Below are 19,332 nucleotides of genomic sequence, written 5' to 3'. Positions count from 1 at the left end.
AGAACATACGTGATTGGGTGGTCAAGACAGACATCGGTCATTTAAGGGTCAAAGAACAGGATCATTTCTTAAAAACAAAAAATGGATGTTACAAATATCTGAATTGTCTAACCTGTAAATATTTGAGTACTGGTGATAGTTTTCTCCACCCACACAGTGGCAAACGGTACTCTATCCGTCATCGGGTGTGAGCATGTGGTAGGGAATATAGATTGTAAGCTCCACTGGGGCAGGGACTGATGTGAATGGACGAATATTCACTGTAAAGCGCTGCGGAATATGTATGCGCTATATGAATAACTGGTAATAAATAATAAATAAATAAAATGTACTACTAAGTTTGTGGTGTACATGATCACTTGTCCGTGTGGTCTCAGCTATATTGGCAAAACGGATCCGACCCTTAGTGAACGAATGGCCTTGCACCGGTCGGCCATTAGGGCTGCCCTTTCAGCTGGCGCTAGTGACCAGCAAGGCATTTTTTGGAGGCGGGCCATAATTTATCAGCCCTCAGGTATATTATCATAGACCATATTCCATTGTCTAATCGGGGTGATAATCGATCGCGTAAATTGCTCCAGTACGAGTCACATTGGATTCATAGACTGGGTACATTACAACCAAAAGGACTGAATGAGAATTTAGGACTCCATTGTTTCCTGTAGGTTATGGAGCCTTAATAGAAATGTGTATATTTTGTATTTTGAGTTGGGGTAGTGTTTACAATATTTAGTATGATATGTATGTTGGGTTAACATCAGTATTTGTAATGTTTTCCCTTGCTGCATTTATCTGCTAATTTGATGTGTTGGTATATGTAGTAGGTGCACTAAGATTTTTTGTAAGCTTATTATTAAGAATGTTTATTACTGGCATTTGATTTGCATTAATTATCTGTTTATGCTTTATGTGAATTTTTGTGAACATTGTATTTATATTTTTTTGGGATTATATTTATCCTTTCCTCATTGTGATATGCTGTTAAGTTTTATTTGTTTTTAGTATGGTTGCCGGGCTACGGGGGTCGTGCTGATGATGTCACAAGAGGGCGCTCCTTAGCCGGACCCGGAAGCCGCAGCGACGCACGTGATGTGGTGAGGGGTATAAGTGTGTTTATGTCATGCATTTTGTACCTTGACAAAGATGCAATAAAGCATCGAAACGTTGGAATATCATCCTGCCTACTTGTTCTATTTATGCTGGAGTGCCGCCGATCTGTTGTGTATGCTGGGGATTTTGTTTTCCCACAGAGGGCACCCGAGACTTTGTATTGCTGATTGGGAGTGCCATCCAGTTGGATACTATATATATATTATATATATATATTTTTTTTTTATTAAAAAAGAAACACTTGCCGCTAAAAAAGTGTATACAATATATAAAACAGAAAGAAGAAAAAAGTCCAAATCAGTCCAAGGGAATACAATTCCAATTAATTTCTCAAAAAAAGTGCATAAGGAAATCCATGTGAAGGACGACAAAAAGCTCCTTGTGTAGATACACACCACCTCCTCTGATCTGTAATATAATAAACGACAAAGGCACCTCCTAGTGCAATAAAGCGCAAATGCCACCAATGTGTGCTCAATAAAACTGAAAAGTGGACTCGTACCAAATAAAAGAATAAATAGGCTTATCTAAGTGTTTACCCACAGGTACACATGAATTTAACATTGTTAGACCTGGGAAGGAATTCTCCAATAAGAATGGAGTTCCATTAAAATCTATTTATTCTTTTATTTGGTACAAATCCACTTATCAGTTTTATTGAGCACACATTGGTGGCATTTGCGCTTTATTGCACTAGGAAGCGCCTTTGGCATAAAAAATAAATAAATAAATATATATATATATATATATATATATATATACACATACATATAACACACACAACAGTATTCCAACAAGAGGTACGGCACTCGCAGTCTACGTCAGCAAATTTATGTCATCATTTCAGTGTTTTATTATTATCTGCATCATGGAGTACATCTTCTGCGATGTGGATAATTTACTGTAGGCCGTGAGTGCTGCACCCCTTGTTGGAAATGAGACAGAGAGATCTATATATATATATATATATATCTTCCAGTTATGTGTTCCATGAGGGGATCACGGACCAGGGTGTCCAGGATATGGCAGCGGAGAGTGGAGAGGCCCTTACCCCTCCTAGCGATCCATGATAATATAATATGTCATGAGGGGCAGGGTAAGCCAAACACTAAGTAGATGTTAGAGCTGAACAGAGGAAACTACTCCTATTGCTAGGCAACAGAGGGTCCCGGTCTCTGTAATAATAATGAGAAAACAGCGATGTCTATAGTTGGTTGGAAGGCTTCTATGTGGCTAACATTACTACAATAAAAAAATAAATAAAATAGGCTAATCGGTTTTCATAGTGGGTATGGATAACTTACATTAATTGATTTTGAAGATGTTAAAGATTTTTTGATTGATGACGTCACTTCCGGTGGCGTCTCATGTGGCCGGGCCTTGTGGGTATTTAAGAGGGGTGGATTGTACTGTGGGGATATGTTGCTGGGTTTTTTTCGGTTGGGGAGTTTATGTCCTGAAGGAGGTTACTTAAGGTGATAGAAACGTTGGCTAGGTTTGTATCTGTGATGTGAGTAATAAATTGTATAGTAAGTCTTGAAGCAGAGGTCCTGGTAAGTGCTTGCATTCATTTTGGATTATAAATGTGCTGCCTCATTTCCTTGCTGGGGGAGTATTGAGAGATTTCAGTGCTATAAGACTGTGTGACCCTGGTATGTGTTAAGTCTCTTCTTACCATGTATTACAGCTGCCTACCCTTTGTCCTTACATGTCTCCCACCCCCACCCCATCTACAAACCTTGCAGCAGCAGTCAGCATTTTGCATCAGACATCAGTGTATCTGGACCGCAGCTTCACCAGCCAGGACCAGGTAAGAAGAATTATTTTTTCCAAAAGTCACTTGTGAAGGTATTTGAAGGAATACGGGTGGGTAGGCATACATTTTTCTTAGGGCGCCATGACACCTTGCACTGGCCCTGTACACAGCTAAATGTGTTTAGAAAATGTCTGGGCTGTTTGCGGTGGAACCATTTTACTGGCTCCACACTCTCTTAGCACTCCATACTGCCACTGACAATCATGACAAGAGGGAAGAGATATAGGGGTCTATTTACTAAGCAGTGTTAGGAGACAGAGTGACAAGTGATAAGGTGCCAGCCAATCAGCTCCCAACTGTCATCTCACAGGCTGTGTTTGAAAAATGACAGTTGTTAGCTGATTGGCTGGCACCTTATCACTTTTCACTCTGTCTCCTAACACTGCTTAGTAACTAGACCCTATATTGTTATACTGCAACATGTCACCCCATAACAATGGCTGCAGGGGAAAAATGCAAAGGTAATGGCAAATTTTCATTTCTAAACTCACACTCTGATATGTGCAGTACAGAGGTCAGAAAACAGCAATATGGCAAAACATACACCCAGAAAATGTACACTATTATTATTGTAATTAAATGATGAACTCATAACCACAATGTACATGTTACTTACCTATTGCTAGTGTTAAATCTCTTCTTAAAGCAAACCCAACCAGTCGCTGTGACTCCTTAGACATTATGACAGGGAAACCATTGTAGCTAGTTTCATTGATCAAGCTTTCTATATCATCTACAGTCATGTTATCTTGGGTGAGAACTGCAAGCGGAGGATCATTCCTTCGAGGCCTCATCACATCACGGGCCAGAGTTGTGTGCGTGAATTCCTCTTTGGCATCCAAAAAAGGATAACCATTCAGTCGTATGTGAGATTCATAGATGCCTTCCCGTCCAAAAGCATCTCCTACCCACTTACTGGTCATTACAGCAGCCATCAGTGGCACAATGTATTCTAGGCCTCCTGTCAGCTCAAATACAATAACTACGAGTGACACAGTCATTCTGGTTACACCACCTATTTCAAATACAAAATAATAAGAAACTTGTATTAGCGATAAGATCATTTACAAAAGCAATATGATAAACTGGATTGCTTATTTTATTTAACCATTCATATTTCTATGCAGAGGTTAGAAGATTACATAACAGGCGTGTGTTAAAAACTTTAGATAAGACTTGATCATATCACTCGCTCAGAACGTAAATTGTAAACTATATAATTCTAGCATAAGCATTTGCTCCGGTCTTCCGTTACACCTTAATAAGGGTCCAAAAGCCTCTATATCAGGGGTGGGGAACCATTTCTCTACTAAGGGCAATTTTGATATATATATAACATTATGAGAGGGTCAGGTGCAGGTCATTCCCCCTCTTGTGATGTCACGGGGCGGGCCACAATTGCCGGTGATTACAGCAATGGCTGGATCATCCTGAGGATGCTCTGGGGAGCTGTAAGGGCAGCAGTGACTGTCTGAAGCATCCTAAGGACGCTCCGGACAGCACTGCTGTATAGATTCTGGCTGCAGGGCGCCATTCTAGGCACCCTGCTAGCCAGATGGGGCTAGCAGAATAAAGCTTCAAGGGCCAGACCAAATGATTCCGCGGGCCTTATACGGCCCCCGGGCCTGAGGTTCCCCATCCCTGCTCTATGTGGGACACAGATTTCCATATGTTCTTCTTTGAAGAGTTATGCTAAGAAGCACACATCACTATTGGGCATTTATTTGTATAAAAGACTGTTGCTGAATATTATATATGTATAAATGGACTGTTTATGCTAATGTAATCCATTTCACCAAAGCAGGCACAGAGTCATTGACAGGCTGGCAAACTTGTGTATGGGTTAGTTGAGTTATAACAAAGGGCATACTCTCTATCAGATCCTAATAGGATACAATCAGAGAAAATGGAGGAGCCTAATGGTGCATACACACGTAGCGATCTGCCAGTGATACGATATCGCTAGCAGATCGTAATGCACCCTCCCTGGTGTATTGGATGATCTATATAGATCATCCCACACACCACCAACTTGCCAGCAACTATAGCGACCCGCGATCACGGGACCCTATAGTAACCTGCTCGATATCGAGCAGGTTGTCCAGCATGCAGGGATGATGGGCGCTATCGCCCATATGTGTCCACCCATCACTGATCGTTCAGCGGTTGGCAGGGGCCAAAACCTGAACGATCAGTGGACGATTACCAAATGCCACGATATCGTTATTGTTCAAATCTTCCACGAAAATCACTGCGTGTGTACGCAGCATAATACTTGGCACTCGGCAACAGAGCAGCAGTGGAAAGTGAATACCTGTACTTCCAAGTATTTCAATATGTAAAAAGCAGTTTTTAGTATTGACAAATGTAAATGTTTTGCGATTGTGTAGGAGCTCCGTACCTATAGAATAGTATATGTAACTGGTGTAAGCATATTCCCACATTCCTCTTTGAAATAAACAACACTAAAGAAAATCAGAGCCACTAATACCTAATAATTCTATATAAAACAAAGACTTTCCATCAATGTCTTTACAATGCATAGTAATACAGTTTTCTTTAACAACTAGGCAGAAATAACAGACAGAGATAAACTATATGCAATCTGAGGCTCAAACGTCCCTGCTGTGTAACACACAGGTCCTTTTATTCACAATGGTGAATAAGAACTATTCAGAGGAGAGGATTATTGGATTGATTAAAATGAAAAACTTTGCTTGTAATGGTTATCCCTTGTTCATTCACAAGTACCTATGCCTCAGATTTCAAAAGAATGTGTGGCCTAAATTGGAACATCTCTACAGAAGGAATATTTCACTTTCCCAGATCACTCCCTTGATCTCTGGCGCCAGAAATCTTGAAGTCCACACAGCGGATCTGTAACCTATAAATAGTCTTCTCCCTTAACAGCCAGAAGAAACCAGAAACAGAAATACTATCAGTAGCTTAAGATTATAAACTACATCCAGGAACTTGGGCTGACCTAGTAATGATCTCTGTAACCACTTGTGTCTAGTATGGGTCCTGCAAGTCATGTGGTCTACAGGATCCATGATGCTGATTCCAGGGAGCGTTCAGCTCTAAATATGCCTTGGCCCAGACTTTATCCTGCTTTCCCACTGACTTTCCAGCATTGCCTGTGGGACTCTGCCACTCCAAGGACAGTGCTTTAACCCAAAAATAGGAGGGCAATTATGGTGTGCACCTTCATCAATTCACGGACAGGAGTACAACACCATCCGATATGCTGGCTAACAGGCCATTACCGATAGAGGGGGAATAGGGAGCAGGAGCCGTTTAATAATCAGACTACATAAAAAAAACATCCCAACAATCTAGAATACTGAAGCTGGATATAAATAAAATAAATATATCACAGCAAAATAATATGTTCCTCAAAACAATTACTTTAGGGACCCATTGTTAACTTGAGGCTTAAATAATGAATACCCTAATCTAAAACACCCAATGTCTACATAAAAATAAACTACGGCTCAAGTGCATTAGTTTGCGTTTTGCGTGCACATTCACGATTCTGGAAATATAACTGCTAGATTTAAAGCAGCAAGTGTTTTAAAAGGAAAAACTAAGTCGGTTTTACTTCAACATAAATAGCCTCTAAATCTAGTGGCTACATCATCGACATTGCGCTGGTGCCCGCAAATCTCAGGCTATTACATTTAGGCCTTTATGTTAAATTACCCAAGTCATTTTAATTCAGATACTGAAACACTCACAGTAATGTAAGCAAACATTTACAGAATAAAATCTATCCTTTTCTAGTCATAGATCTGCAGGAATTTGAAGAGCCCCATCGGAATATATAACAATACAGGTTATTTAATAGCTGCTGTAAAGTTTTTGCGTGGTCACCCTGTAAAAATGCAATAAAAGCAAAACTATTTCACAGAAACACGCACTTCCCCTCACAGCGTTCTCATTGATTCAGGGCAACAGTCAAGCACAGAAACGGCTTTCAGTACGTGGATTAACACAATATATGCTAGAAAAAAAATAAAACACTACTTGGGTAGTACAGGGAAAAAGATACACACTGACAGATATATCTGTCCAATCTGTCTGGTGGACAGGAAACTCTGGTCAGGGTTTTGGAGCAAATTTCTATTGGTTCCCAACAGACAGATTGGACAGATATATCTGTCAGTGTGTACCCAGCTTAACTCTGCAGTAAGGCAGTACTGTGACCAATCTGAATTTATCGGTTGTTTTCCCATTAAGCTGCATACACACGGTACGATCTGTACCACCACCGACTTGAAAGATATCTTTCAGTGAAGTCATCCTGCCACATCTCTAAACAGGCAAAGTTGGCCGGCATGCATGGACGATGAAAGATATCTTTATCGTCCATGCTGGAACACTCATCGTCGGTCGTTGACAGGTTGGTAAGTACATAAATATGAACGATAACGATATAGTTCATATCGTTAAGTTTTATCGCTCCGTGTGTATGCACCTTTAGAGAGAAAAGGTTGGCTGGTGGCCTTTGGATTGCCACACCTTTATTTTGTCTCAGATGCCCATATATGCTTATTTAGAAATGTCATTAGAGTTTTATATTTATTTTTACACAGGACACAAAATCTATTAAATGGTTAACTGCCATGGCAACACTTCCAAGCACTCTGCAAGATACTCCAGCATTACATCTAATGGTGCTTTGTGACAGCAGAATACAGTTGCTGAACTCTGACAAGGAAGCCACTCACCATTACACCAGTTCACTGCACCAAACATGGCCCCTAAACAATCTCCAGTATCAGCTTTTCTCTCTCTGAAATGCACATATTTATAATGCTGTGTTACCACCGCTATTCTCCTACAGTGATCATGAAGCATCTGTACACTTATAAACTCTCCTCAAAAGGTGGGCATTATTAAATAAGCCAATTCAAACTGTTGGCACCTGTTTTGGAGTCAAAGGACTTTCTGTGGCTAGGCACAAGATTGTATATGGGGTAAGACGAAAGAAAATGTCTGCAATATCATTTAACACTGGTATGAAAACAAGCAGTGTAAACATATGCATTTATTAGAACAGAGACGGGCAGCACGATTCATTTTTTGGGAGCCTTGTATGCCTTTTAAAGGTGGAACACTACTTTAGGGAAACACCAGCTTCCATGACCAACTGCCCGAGTAACCAGTCAGCTCTGACCAATATAAACCAATAAGTATGGGATCAGCATCTCATAGATGTCTTATAACACTCGTTAGGGGAGATTCAATCAGCGGCTGAGAGGTTGTGATAACAAAACCCCTTTAATTAAGGATGATATGTCCAATTAAACTAAAAATAAAGCTGTATTAGAAGCAGCTCCTAAGTAAGAATATAAATACAATAGAAGGTCTGACTAATGGATGCAATTTTTATTTGTACTACTTAAATCATGATACATACTGTATAGACATCTAGGATACAAAGTTTAAATTTTCTTTTCTTTTAAACTGTAAGAATATTTCCTATAGTGAAACTTAGACAAGTGCCTTATGCTATTGCAGTAGCTGGTGACTTCGCACTTACCTAAACATGCCGCAGCACCAACCATGGCATACAGTCCTGGAGTGATGCAGTCAGCACCAACTTCGCACCACTCCTTGAATATGAACCAGTCATGGTGGTAATAAGCCAACTGTTCCACAGCAATGCCAACAATCCTTCCTGCTATGGCGCCAATGGCCATGCTTGGGATAAACAAGCCTGAAGGAACCTGCAATTAGAGGACAACAGTAAGTAAATGTGGCCCCTTGGTGTACAGTACAAGGTAGTGCAGAACAATAGACAAAGCAGCATTGTGCAGGACCAACTAACAATATATTGGGTGAGAATATATTTTTGTGAATCTCCCAGGTTTGTTTTGCAAAAAAGGCATAAACCCTACACATTAAGTAAAACACGGCTATTATACTATAGCTCCAAAATGATAAAGGGCATTGGAGAGGACAATGTATCATGAGAAGGAGACATGTGCCAGACTGCTTGCTTTCCTTACACACGTTTTAGGTGACCACACTTGCTGCAATACAAAGCAATTGGCCAGAGATCGCAGCACAGGTCGACGGCAAATTACGGATTATCATCCAAGTTGGCCACTTATGTGTATGGCCAGACTGGGGAGATTCTGCTTCTGTATGGACAGCTAAACAATAAAGGGAACAGATAGTTGAATGGTATTATTCTCCTCTATTTTTACAGCTATTAAATGTTATAGATAGAAATGTACAAAAATTGTGTTGTTGACTACATATCCCTACATACAAGAGCTGTAGTTACCAACAAAGGTTCTCTATTCCAGTGTCAATGATTTGTCATACTCGCACTGCGTTACACAGCAACATGTAGCTACATTATCACTAATGACCTTATCACAGCTGACTATGTGAGTGTGTGGCAGATGCCCTGGACTGCTGGGCAAAGCTCACACACAAAGATATTATAAATCAATATAACTGTTCTCACTGTAAGCATGGAAAGGGGCAGAGATTTCAGGTATCTAACATTTGACAAGCTGTGTAAGAATAGGCATTGAATGCTCCTATTATACATGTAATGGGTAATGAGGTTTTACAGATCCCACACATCTCTCTCACATGAGACAACATAGCCCTCCTCAAGTAATACACAATTCAAAAACAGAAAAAAAAAACCCACTGAACAAACAAAAAAAATAATAAAAAATTAAAACCACAGCGTCAACACAAAGCTGGATCCATTAACAGCAGAAGAGCAGATACACGTAGATGCCTTTAGAGGGCAAAACACAACACTTGTAGTAAGGTACGTCCAAAAATGATTGTTCATTCACAAAAGCCCTGGTGCCCATCTGGTAGGCCTGTGCATAGTGTGTGGTAGTCAGTGCTCCTTAAAGATCTAATATAGGGGCCAAGCAGCAATGGCTGAAACACACTGCAATATTTTCCTTTTGTTTACTTTTTCGCCTCTGCCATATCAGGGAAACCTGTATCCTTCCCAGAGGTGTGTGTGGGCATAGAATGAGGGTGATGAATGTATGTATCAGTACCCTCTCAGTAAGAGCCGTTTACTTCTGGTTGACCTCTAGCCAATTAGAGGCCACACACATGCAGTGACACACATGCAGCATTGCATTGGCGGTACAATCAGCTGTACAGAGAGCAGCAGGAAGCAGCCACAGGTACTACTACAGCGGATGGCAATATTACTACTGGTGACCACATTAGCCTCTATTTTCACAGGAGACTTCTTAATGTTGGTGATTTATATATGCCTGGACATCATAGTTACAGTTGGCATGGCACTGAGTATTACCGATATTACTGCTGCTGGAGGAGGTGGCTGTAATAGACATTATCAGCAGCTGCAAAGGCACACACTTGTAAATGGGATTACTCGGATCTATAGATAATGGTCCTGAATCAGAGATGGACGTAGTGTCGATATTTACACAGTTGAGCGATGTTTTGTTACTGCGCATGTGAGAAAAGTCCAGGAATCCCTTACTCCGCACACGTGAACCCAAGTGTCCTATGCAGTTTGCAATTGCGTACGGCATTGCTAACACTTGAGAATGGGTTTTGCGATCCCTGAGCGTATCAGGGTGGAAACTGGGAAGAGCCCTAAAGATATTGCAAAATGGGTCAGTTTCATGGGCATGTCTGTGAATGCTGCGGTTTACAATCGCCATCGCAAATACACAGACCATGCAGCATGAAAGTGGGCGTCTCACTGCTTGTACTCTCCATCGCACCGTGGAGTCTTAAATTAGCATTTGCTTATTACTGTAACCACAGGAGTGCGCAGAAGCTGGCACACTTTGGCCACTTCCCCGTTTGCCGGGTCATGGACTACCCTGTCCATTCCCACCGGGACATTAATTACTCACCTGGATGGCCATGTGAGTGATGTATGTGCCATGCCGGAGGGAGGGGGAGAAGGGGTAGCTAAACATGAAAATAAATACATTTCAGGGCTGCATTTAAAAACCCCAGATCCGGAATGCTGCCCATTATAGTCATAAGCAAACCATGACACTATATAATGATGCTCCATTTAACTTAAAAAAAGAAATGAGAAATCACAGCAATAAGTGGAGGCCGCTTTCTGCACTTGTAATGATGAATTGGCATTTCCCCAATCCCCATCTCAGCACATTACATGGGTAATGAAGTAATGGATTTCAAGGTTGTATTGCTAATGCATATTGTGAAATATGGGCAATATCTCCAACATTACAGCATCTGAGCAGAAGGGCAACATGTCCATACTAAATCAAATCATAATTAAGTTAATAAAAAGTCTGGTCACAGGTAATCCCATCATATGCCAACAGAATAAAGTAACAGTGCTCACACACGCTGTAATGCTGATGTACATAGGCAGTGTTAGACTTACTTCGTAATCCTCATCAAAGCAGCAGTTGTCATGTGACCCACTAACAGTGCCCATCATGTACTTGTATAGCTGGATCAGCCACCCGACCAAAATGCATGGGAACCGTAATGGCCCTTTACGTTTTACCATGAAAATGCAAAACCAATACCAAGATATTTTACATTCAACAACATAAACATAAATGAATAAAAAGTAAAGCTTTGTTTTTATGATGGCATGCCAATAATATTGGATATATTCCATAGCAAGAATTGACAAGTGTCGAGAGAGCGACTTGCTTTCAGAATCACTTACCTTAATGCCAAACGTGAATACGGTCATTACGATCTTGAATACAAGCGCCAAGCACAGCTGCCACATGGCCGAGTACACGCCATTTCCAGCCGGCCGGTCCGGGATATCATCCACAATCTTGCCAGCAGTTGTGTCGTTTTTATAGTCACAGAGGGAAGAAGATTCCAGGGGCCCACAGTCTGTGAACAATTCCTTAATCAGCTGGCTGGTGTTGAATCGAGTATATGGATTAGGAAACGCAATGACTGCTGTGATAGCAGCCACCACAATAACCTCTAGCACTGGATACTTCCCAAACTTAGTTGTCTTTCGGCGTCGGCACCAGGCGATGTTTGCACGGATGAAAAATGCTCCCCACAGGCCCCCAAACACACCCAAGAGAATGAAGGGGATGAGTTCAAACAGGTACCAAGGAGTGTGATATTCCACATAAAAGAGCACAAGGCGACTGTTCCCAAAAGGGTTGATTGACCTTAAAATGAAAGCGGCAACCAAAGCTGCAAAGAAAGATCTCCATAATGTCTTCAGCGGGAAGTAGTAACTGACCTGCAGGAACAACAAGATGTAACGATTCACCACACAAGTAAGGGGAGATCATGATCAGTATACTTAGACATTTTCTGTGTTCACTGATCTATACATGAATACGCACACAGTACTGCTTGAGATAAGGGATACAAATAACTGGATGTGTTACACATGTGTAGTTAATGTATAAACTCCTGTATACTGTATTACAAAATCTATATAAAGAGCGAGTTCAGATGTCATTAGGAAAACTTGTGCCTGGTAAGGAATAATGTAACCCATTGTACTATGCTGTAAAGTAAAAAGATATCAGAAGCCAGTTCTGTGGTCATATAGAAAACGGGGATACTATTCATTACTGGCTGATGTGTGCAGATGTATCCACTCCTTCCTTCTCTCATCGTATAGAAGCACAAGGTTCTAGGCGGAGTGCATCCATACAGGCCATGGAACTCCGAGGTCACTTCATATACACCGTTTACATTACAATGAGGGAGTAGTGTTATTCCTTATTGTAATACTAGTATTATTGACCAGTCACTCACAGGGCCCTCCCCAGCCTGCTGACATTTGCTTTTGGAAAGCATCATCTTATGCATGTTGTCCTGTCTGTCCAACACAGCAGTGGGAGTAGTTGGCAGTAGGGGGGACATCCTACCGTTCATGACGAAGACGAGACATTCTCCATTATTTTATATATTGTACAGAATACTGCACATACACACACATATATATATATATATATATATATATAATATATATTTTATACATACACAGACCTATACACACAAACAAGCAATCAAGCTTTCTTGGAAAGATATTAGTGTTACTCACCTCTTCCAAACTAAACAGGACTCCACCAATAGGGGCTCCAAATGCTACAGACACACCAGCTGCTGAAGCTGCCGAAAGAACCTGTAAAACAGAAATGAGAGTGTGATTAGGACTGGAAGCTAGTAAACATCAGTCAAGCCACTGATTGGAAGACATCGTTATGTTATGGCTGGACGGGAGGTTTACTCTCAGGAACTTTCTTTCATTGGGGTAAATTTACGGTCCCTTTAAATTCAACGGGTATCGATGGCGGTTTAGAGTCCAAAGTAACAGTATTTATTCTGCATCGCTTTCAACTGTCATTTAAAATCTTCAGTCGATTGAACTGGAGCTGGTAATCATTTTGGGGGGTAACCCCACATGGTTTCTTTTAATTTTACACTTTTTTAAAAATGTTAACAAAGAAAAGGCTGCATAGATCATACTGGTCTGCGCAGTGATTCACACAAACTCGCACCTGCATGAGAAAGGACAGGTTTGCAGTTGGCTTTGTGGCAGTAAATCCAGGGTCTCAACTTCAGCTCAAAATAACACTCATGGTGAGCGGATATTCTATTGTGCTCTAAAGCCTGCTGCATTTTCATCGGATTCCCAGCGGATTCAGCTTTAGTATATTAGTGAATCACAACCCCGACGGGAATCCCCAAAAAACTATTATTAGTATATTTACCCCACAGAGCGCAATACAATTCAGTGCGATGTTGAATAGCCCCTGGAGCTAGTTTCCGGAGCTATTCAATTCAGCGTGCTGTTAAGTCGGAGAGTGCCAGTTCTTGTGACTTAACCTGCGTGTTTAGTCCCGAGAACCGGCTTTCGGCTTTCTCCGACTAATGTGCCGGCCTTGCGGTTGTTAGCGACACGCTAAGCCGGAAAACACCCGCGCAGCCGGCACTTTTGTCGGATTTCTCCTTGCATCCCAGGAGGGTGCGAGATGAAATCCTTTAGCCCACCCAAACATCACGTTGAATTGAATAGCTTCGGGCGCTCCCTCACCCACATAGTGTGAGGCAAGTTGAAGTTTAGAGAGAAGATACCAAACTAGTCCATTCTACTCAGTAACGTGCATCCAGAGAGCACAAACCCTGTGCAATGGTGGTTTATCACAGTATAAATTCTCAGACGCTGACCAACACGCAGTTCCTCAGGGTCTTTTTCGGTCACGTCAGTAAGCTGCGTTATCCTCTTCATATCTAACAGTATCATACATAAATGTTATTGTTGTTGTTGTATGTGTGCTGTGACTCACCTCACGTTTTTTAGCTTCGTTTGTGCTGTACTTAGGAAAGAGGTAGGAAAATATATTTCCACAGCAACAAGCAACATGTACTAAGGGGCCTTCCTTCCCCAAGCTCAGGCCTGAAGCCACGGCAAGCACCAGTGTGACAGTTTTGATCAACAATGTCCATTTGCCCAAATAACCTCTAATGATGAAGCCGCTTAAAATGGTTTTAATCTGTAAAACACAAAAAAGAATCATATTTAATAATGGATATTAAACATAGGTTCTGAGTCTGCTTTTTCTTTTTTTACAGTGGTGAAATTAAATCGGTCCTTCGTGTCAAAATTAAATTACCTCTACAAACCACAACCCGCCAAGCTCAGATACTATTATCTGATATGCTTACACCCCCTTCCCCTACACATAGTATGTGTTCACCACACACAAATCAACTTGTGATAGCGAAGTTTATCATCACTGGTTTTACTATACCAATCTAAAAGAAAAAAATAAACAGAAAATAGGGCAGAGCCCATATAGTGTAGTATGTATAATCTATGGTAAAATCAGGTAAACACATGCACTTTAAAAGAGTATATTTAGGTTCATATGGATATTCTCAAAAGAGTAAATACTATCTGCATACAAGATAGGATACGGTGCTTGTGCTAAGTCACAAGGCAATTATTTCTCAGGAAGAGTCAGTACCAATACAACCTAATGCAGGATCCTTTTTATTTAGAAATACAATTAAAAAGACCCCAAGGACATGATCCACAGCACCCAATCCAGGCTCTCACTACTACTTCCGCCTTACTCCACAGATGGGCGCAACCAGTAAAGGGCGCACATCCACTTGCCAATTACTATGTGCAATTGAATTATAAGGATATCGTTATCGTTCAATCGCTCATGAATCGTGCATGAATCGGGCACATTAATGTCTGAAACAACCAGCGATGCGCGCTCCTGCTGGTCGTATCAGACATCAATCATCACCCGAACATGCTGGACAACCTGATGATAACGTCAGGTTGAGCATGTTAGGGGAGGATTGATGTGCCTACAATGAACGTTCAGTGTAGGCACAGCACAGACTGTGAAATGACTGCACAATTACTAGCGTTCCCGCTAGTAAACCTGCGGGTTCTGACACTGCGACCCACGGGTAGACAAAACGGCGGCGCGGCAGTCACCACCGGTGAATGGATGCCAGGCGCATGCGCCCGGCATCCTTTCACAGTGACCGCAGCGCTTGGGGGCTGCCCGGCATGTGTTTAAGTGCCAGGCTCGCCCCCAGGAGTGATGAAAAGGGGACGTGTCATAAAGACCCACCCCTTTTCGCGTGCGCAGAAGTGCCCTATCTCTAAGTCCGGCGCCTTGCCTACTGTCGGACCTAGATTGAACACTAAGATTACAATGTCGTAATCGTGCAGTCTTTTTAAAGTCTGCTAGTGGATGCGCCCCTTAACCTTCAGACTCTCCAGAGAAAATGTCCCATGTGTAGCAACAATCAGCGTCAGGAGCGTGCTGGCTATGGGTGCCCCCCTGATTTCTGTGTTTTATTTATATTCTATAAACACAAATAGTACTGTCACATTAAATAGTACTGTCACATTACTAGTACTGTCACATTAGATAGCACTGTCACATTAAATAGCACTGTCACATTAAATAGCACTGTCACATTAAATAGTACCGTCACATTACATAGTACCGTCACATTACATAGTACCGTCACATTACATAGTACCGTCACATTACATAGTACCGTCACATTACATAGTACCGTCACATTACATAGTACCGTCACATTACTAGTACCGTCACATTACTAGTACCGTCACATTAAATAGTACTGTCACATTAAATAGTACTGTCACATTAAAGAGTACTGTCACATTAAAGAGTACTGTCACATTAAAGAGTACTGTCACATTAGATAGTACTGTCACATTAAATAGTACTGTCACATTAAAGAGTACTGTCACATTAAAGAGTATTGTCACATTAGATAGTACTGTCACATTAGATAGTACTGTCACATTAGATAGTACTGTCACATTAGATAGTACTGTAACAAGGGGAGGGAGACAGCAACCTTTACCATATAAAAAATGTTTACTTTATACTAATAACTTTAAAAGTTATTTTAACTATATGCTTTGTATAGAATGATTATACTAAGTACTTTTAATTAAGTGCCCTCTTATTGCCTTTTTCTCTTTATTGCCATTATAGTGATATGGGCAGTTAATGCAATTAATGGCTAGAATAATATATAACGGGGAATCCCAATGATCTGGACAGCAAACAAATGTAGTATATATAGCCACAGACAGTCTATGAATGTTTTCAGGGGGGGCACATTTCAAACATAACAGAATTGAGAATCTGATTGGAAGTTACGCAAACAATATATACAGAGCTCACCTCTGGGATTCCTGAGCCACAAGCATACGGAGCAAACACTTTTACTAGGCACACAGCCAAAAATGCAAAACTCAGTGCCCAGAAAATGTACATAATGTAGTTCATTATATATGATCCAGGACCCTACAAAGAGAAAAACAGAGATTACCGTTTATGATGCAGTCCCCGGAATACAAGCTATTTTAGAACGGCCGACATTTGCGAAACTCTGTGGGGGGAATTCAATGTAACATGACTAATTCAAATTGCCATTTCGGAATGGCAAATCGCAGCCATCTACATCACAAGCTTTGCCTCACACTCCTAAGAGGTGCGCAGGAAAACTTGCGATGCCGGGGTTACCGTATTTGGCAGAATACCAACAATGAATATGGTCTCCTGCTTTATTATTTAGCAAAGTCAGTTATTCTGTATAGCAATTTTATCTTTACAAAAGGTACCATGATGGTGAAAAGTAGGGATGTGCAGGCTCGGATAGGTTCGAGTTTGCACGTGGAGTTCGGATTTTTCCCTCCAAAAAAACGGAACTCAGAACGAGGCAAAACGTCATCTTACATGGACGAACATCATCATTCCTGGTCTTTTGTCCAGGAATGATGATGTTCGTCCATGTAAGATGACGTTTTGCCTCGTTCTGAGTTCCGTTTTTTTGGAGGGAAAAATCCGAACTCCACGTGCAAACTCGAACCTATCCGAGCCTGCACATCCCTAGTGAAAAGTCCCACAAGACTTATGACAAAACATTTAGCTCAGAAAGGGAATAATTGGAAAACATTTTAAAAGTAGTAGAATTATAACCTGGAAAGCCATAACTACGTCTAGGGTAGTAATTTTAGGTGTAAAGTTGTTCCCATCAGGCCCTTCTAACCCATGCGGTTTGGTGGTTACCAATTACCCATTCAATTTATATTAGGGATGTGCAGGCTCGGATAGGTTCGAGTTTGCACGTGGAGTTCGGATTTTTCCCTCCAAAAAAACGGAACTCAGAACGAGGCAAAACGTCATCTTACATGGACGATCATCATTCCTGGACAAAAGACCAGGAATGATGATGTTCGTCCATGTAAGATGACGTTTTGCCTCGTTCTGAGTTCCGTTTTTTTGGAGGGAAAAATCCGAACTCCACGTGCAAACTCGAACCTATCCGAGCCTGCACATCCCTAATTTATATAATGTGGTCCCACTTATTTTGTACTTACTCTGCAAGTTGTAATGTGGCTCTAATCTACTACATAACAAAAGACTTCAAGTGTATCAAAATATCTCTTCCAAGTTGAAGTTGTAAAGCCAACAATATTTAAATTGTTTGAATCACATAATTAGCATGTCGGCATGACTAGGTTAGACCCAACAGTGCTCCCGTTCTGGCTGTCCACATTTTAACTGTCAAAAACATACTGAACCCAGTATGTATATGTATATATGTATATATACACACCGTGTTTCCCCGATAATAAGACACTGCCTTATTTTTTTTTTGTTCCAAAAAACACCATAGGGCTTATTTTCAGGGTAGGTCTTATTTTAATTAGCAGTGACAGCAGTGCCCCTTATGCAGGCCCCCTTGCAGAAGTGCCCCTTATGCAGCCCCACCCCTTGCAGGCCCCCTTGTAGAAATGCCCCTTATGCAGGCCCCCCCCTGTAGCAGTGTCCCTTATGCAGCCTCCCTTATTGCAGTGCAAGCCCCCCTCTAATTGATTCCCCACCCACCAGTACAGTACGGTACTTACCTGACTCGCCGCCGTCCGGGATGTCCCTCTCACTTGCGCGCTGACTGGATCTAACATGATCCAGCAGGCGCAGTCGCACAGGATCCTTAGCGCGCGGGTGATATGATGTCACCCGCGCACTGCATGACTGGGAACGCTGGCCTCAGAAGCGTTCCCAGCTCAAAATGGGATTTTGGTAGGTCTTATTTTTGGGGTAGGGCTTAATTTGGACTGGATTACAAAAGTAAGGGTAGGGCTTATTTTCGGGGTAGGCCTTATTATCGGGGAAACACGGTAGTTACTAGCATGGGAATTGGTATGATTTACCGCCGGACCCATGCCCGGCGGTTGGAATCCCGGCAGCAGTGGAAATCCTGATCGTTCTAAGGTAAGTATTTGCTAACCCTATTCTACCCCCTAACTCTCCCTTAGGGGTGCCTAACCCTAATCCCCCCTTCCCCTAGCCTAAACCCAAGTCCCCCCGGGGATGCCTAACGCTAACCCCCCCCCCGTCCCCTAGCCTAAACCTAGCCTCCAGGAGGGGTGCCTAACCCTAAGTCGCCCCCGGGAGCCCTAACCCTCCCCCCCCAGCGGCTACCCATGCTCGGCGCCCGGCGTATGTCTAATGACAGGCGTCGGCATATCGACACCTGTCTTTAGACCCTTGGCGGGATATGACAGTCGGGAAGCCGGCTGTCGGGATTAGGTCCGCCGGCTCCCCGACTGCATACCCCCTTAGATGCGCCGGCACATATACATAGTTACTAGCATATTCCTTAGATGTGTCGGCACATATACATAGTTACTAGCATATTCCTTAGATGTGCCGGCACATATACATAGTTACTAGCATATTCCTTAGATGTGCCGGCACATATACACAGTCGTTACTAGCATATTCCTTAGATGTGCCAGCACATATACATAGTTACTAGCATATTCCTTAGATGTGCCGGCACATATACACAGTAGTTACGAGCATATTCCTTAGATGTGC

The 19,332-nt window shown here is 41.8% G+C and overlaps 1 protein-coding gene across 5 annotated transcripts in view; it reads right to left on the bottom strand.

Moving 5' to 3' along the window:
* Positions 1–19,332, bottom strand: part of CLCN3 (Cl-/H+ antiporter 3) — a 141,100-nt gene that overhangs the window by 12,762 nt on the left and 109,006 nt on the right. For all 5 annotated transcript variants that reach the window (XM_088448455.1, XM_088448458.1, XM_088448456.1 and 2 more), the window contains 6 exons: positions 16,627–16,749; positions 14,221–14,427; positions 12,975–13,055; positions 11,613–12,158; positions 8,472–8,658; positions 3,543–3,941 (listed from right to left, as the gene is read on the bottom strand). In XM_088448455.1, coding sequence (XP_088304581.1) covers positions 3,543–3,941; positions 8,472–8,658; positions 11,613–12,158; positions 12,975–13,055; positions 14,221–14,427; positions 16,627–16,749 — 1,543 coding nt within the window. The remainder of the gene's footprint in view (positions 1–3,542; positions 3,942–8,471; positions 8,659–11,612; positions 12,159–12,974; positions 13,056–14,220; positions 14,428–16,626; positions 16,750–19,332) is intronic.

This window comes from Taudactylus pleione, unplaced genomic scaffold, assembly GCF_031769625.1.
Source record: "Taudactylus pleione unplaced genomic scaffold, aTauple2 ptg000021l, whole genome shotgun sequence".
Lineage (NCBI taxonomy): Eukaryota > Metazoa > Chordata > Amphibia > Anura > Myobatrachidae > Taudactylus > Taudactylus pleione.
The sequence above is the reverse complement of the archived record's forward strand: the minus strand, read 5'-3'. Positions and strand labels throughout refer to the sequence as shown.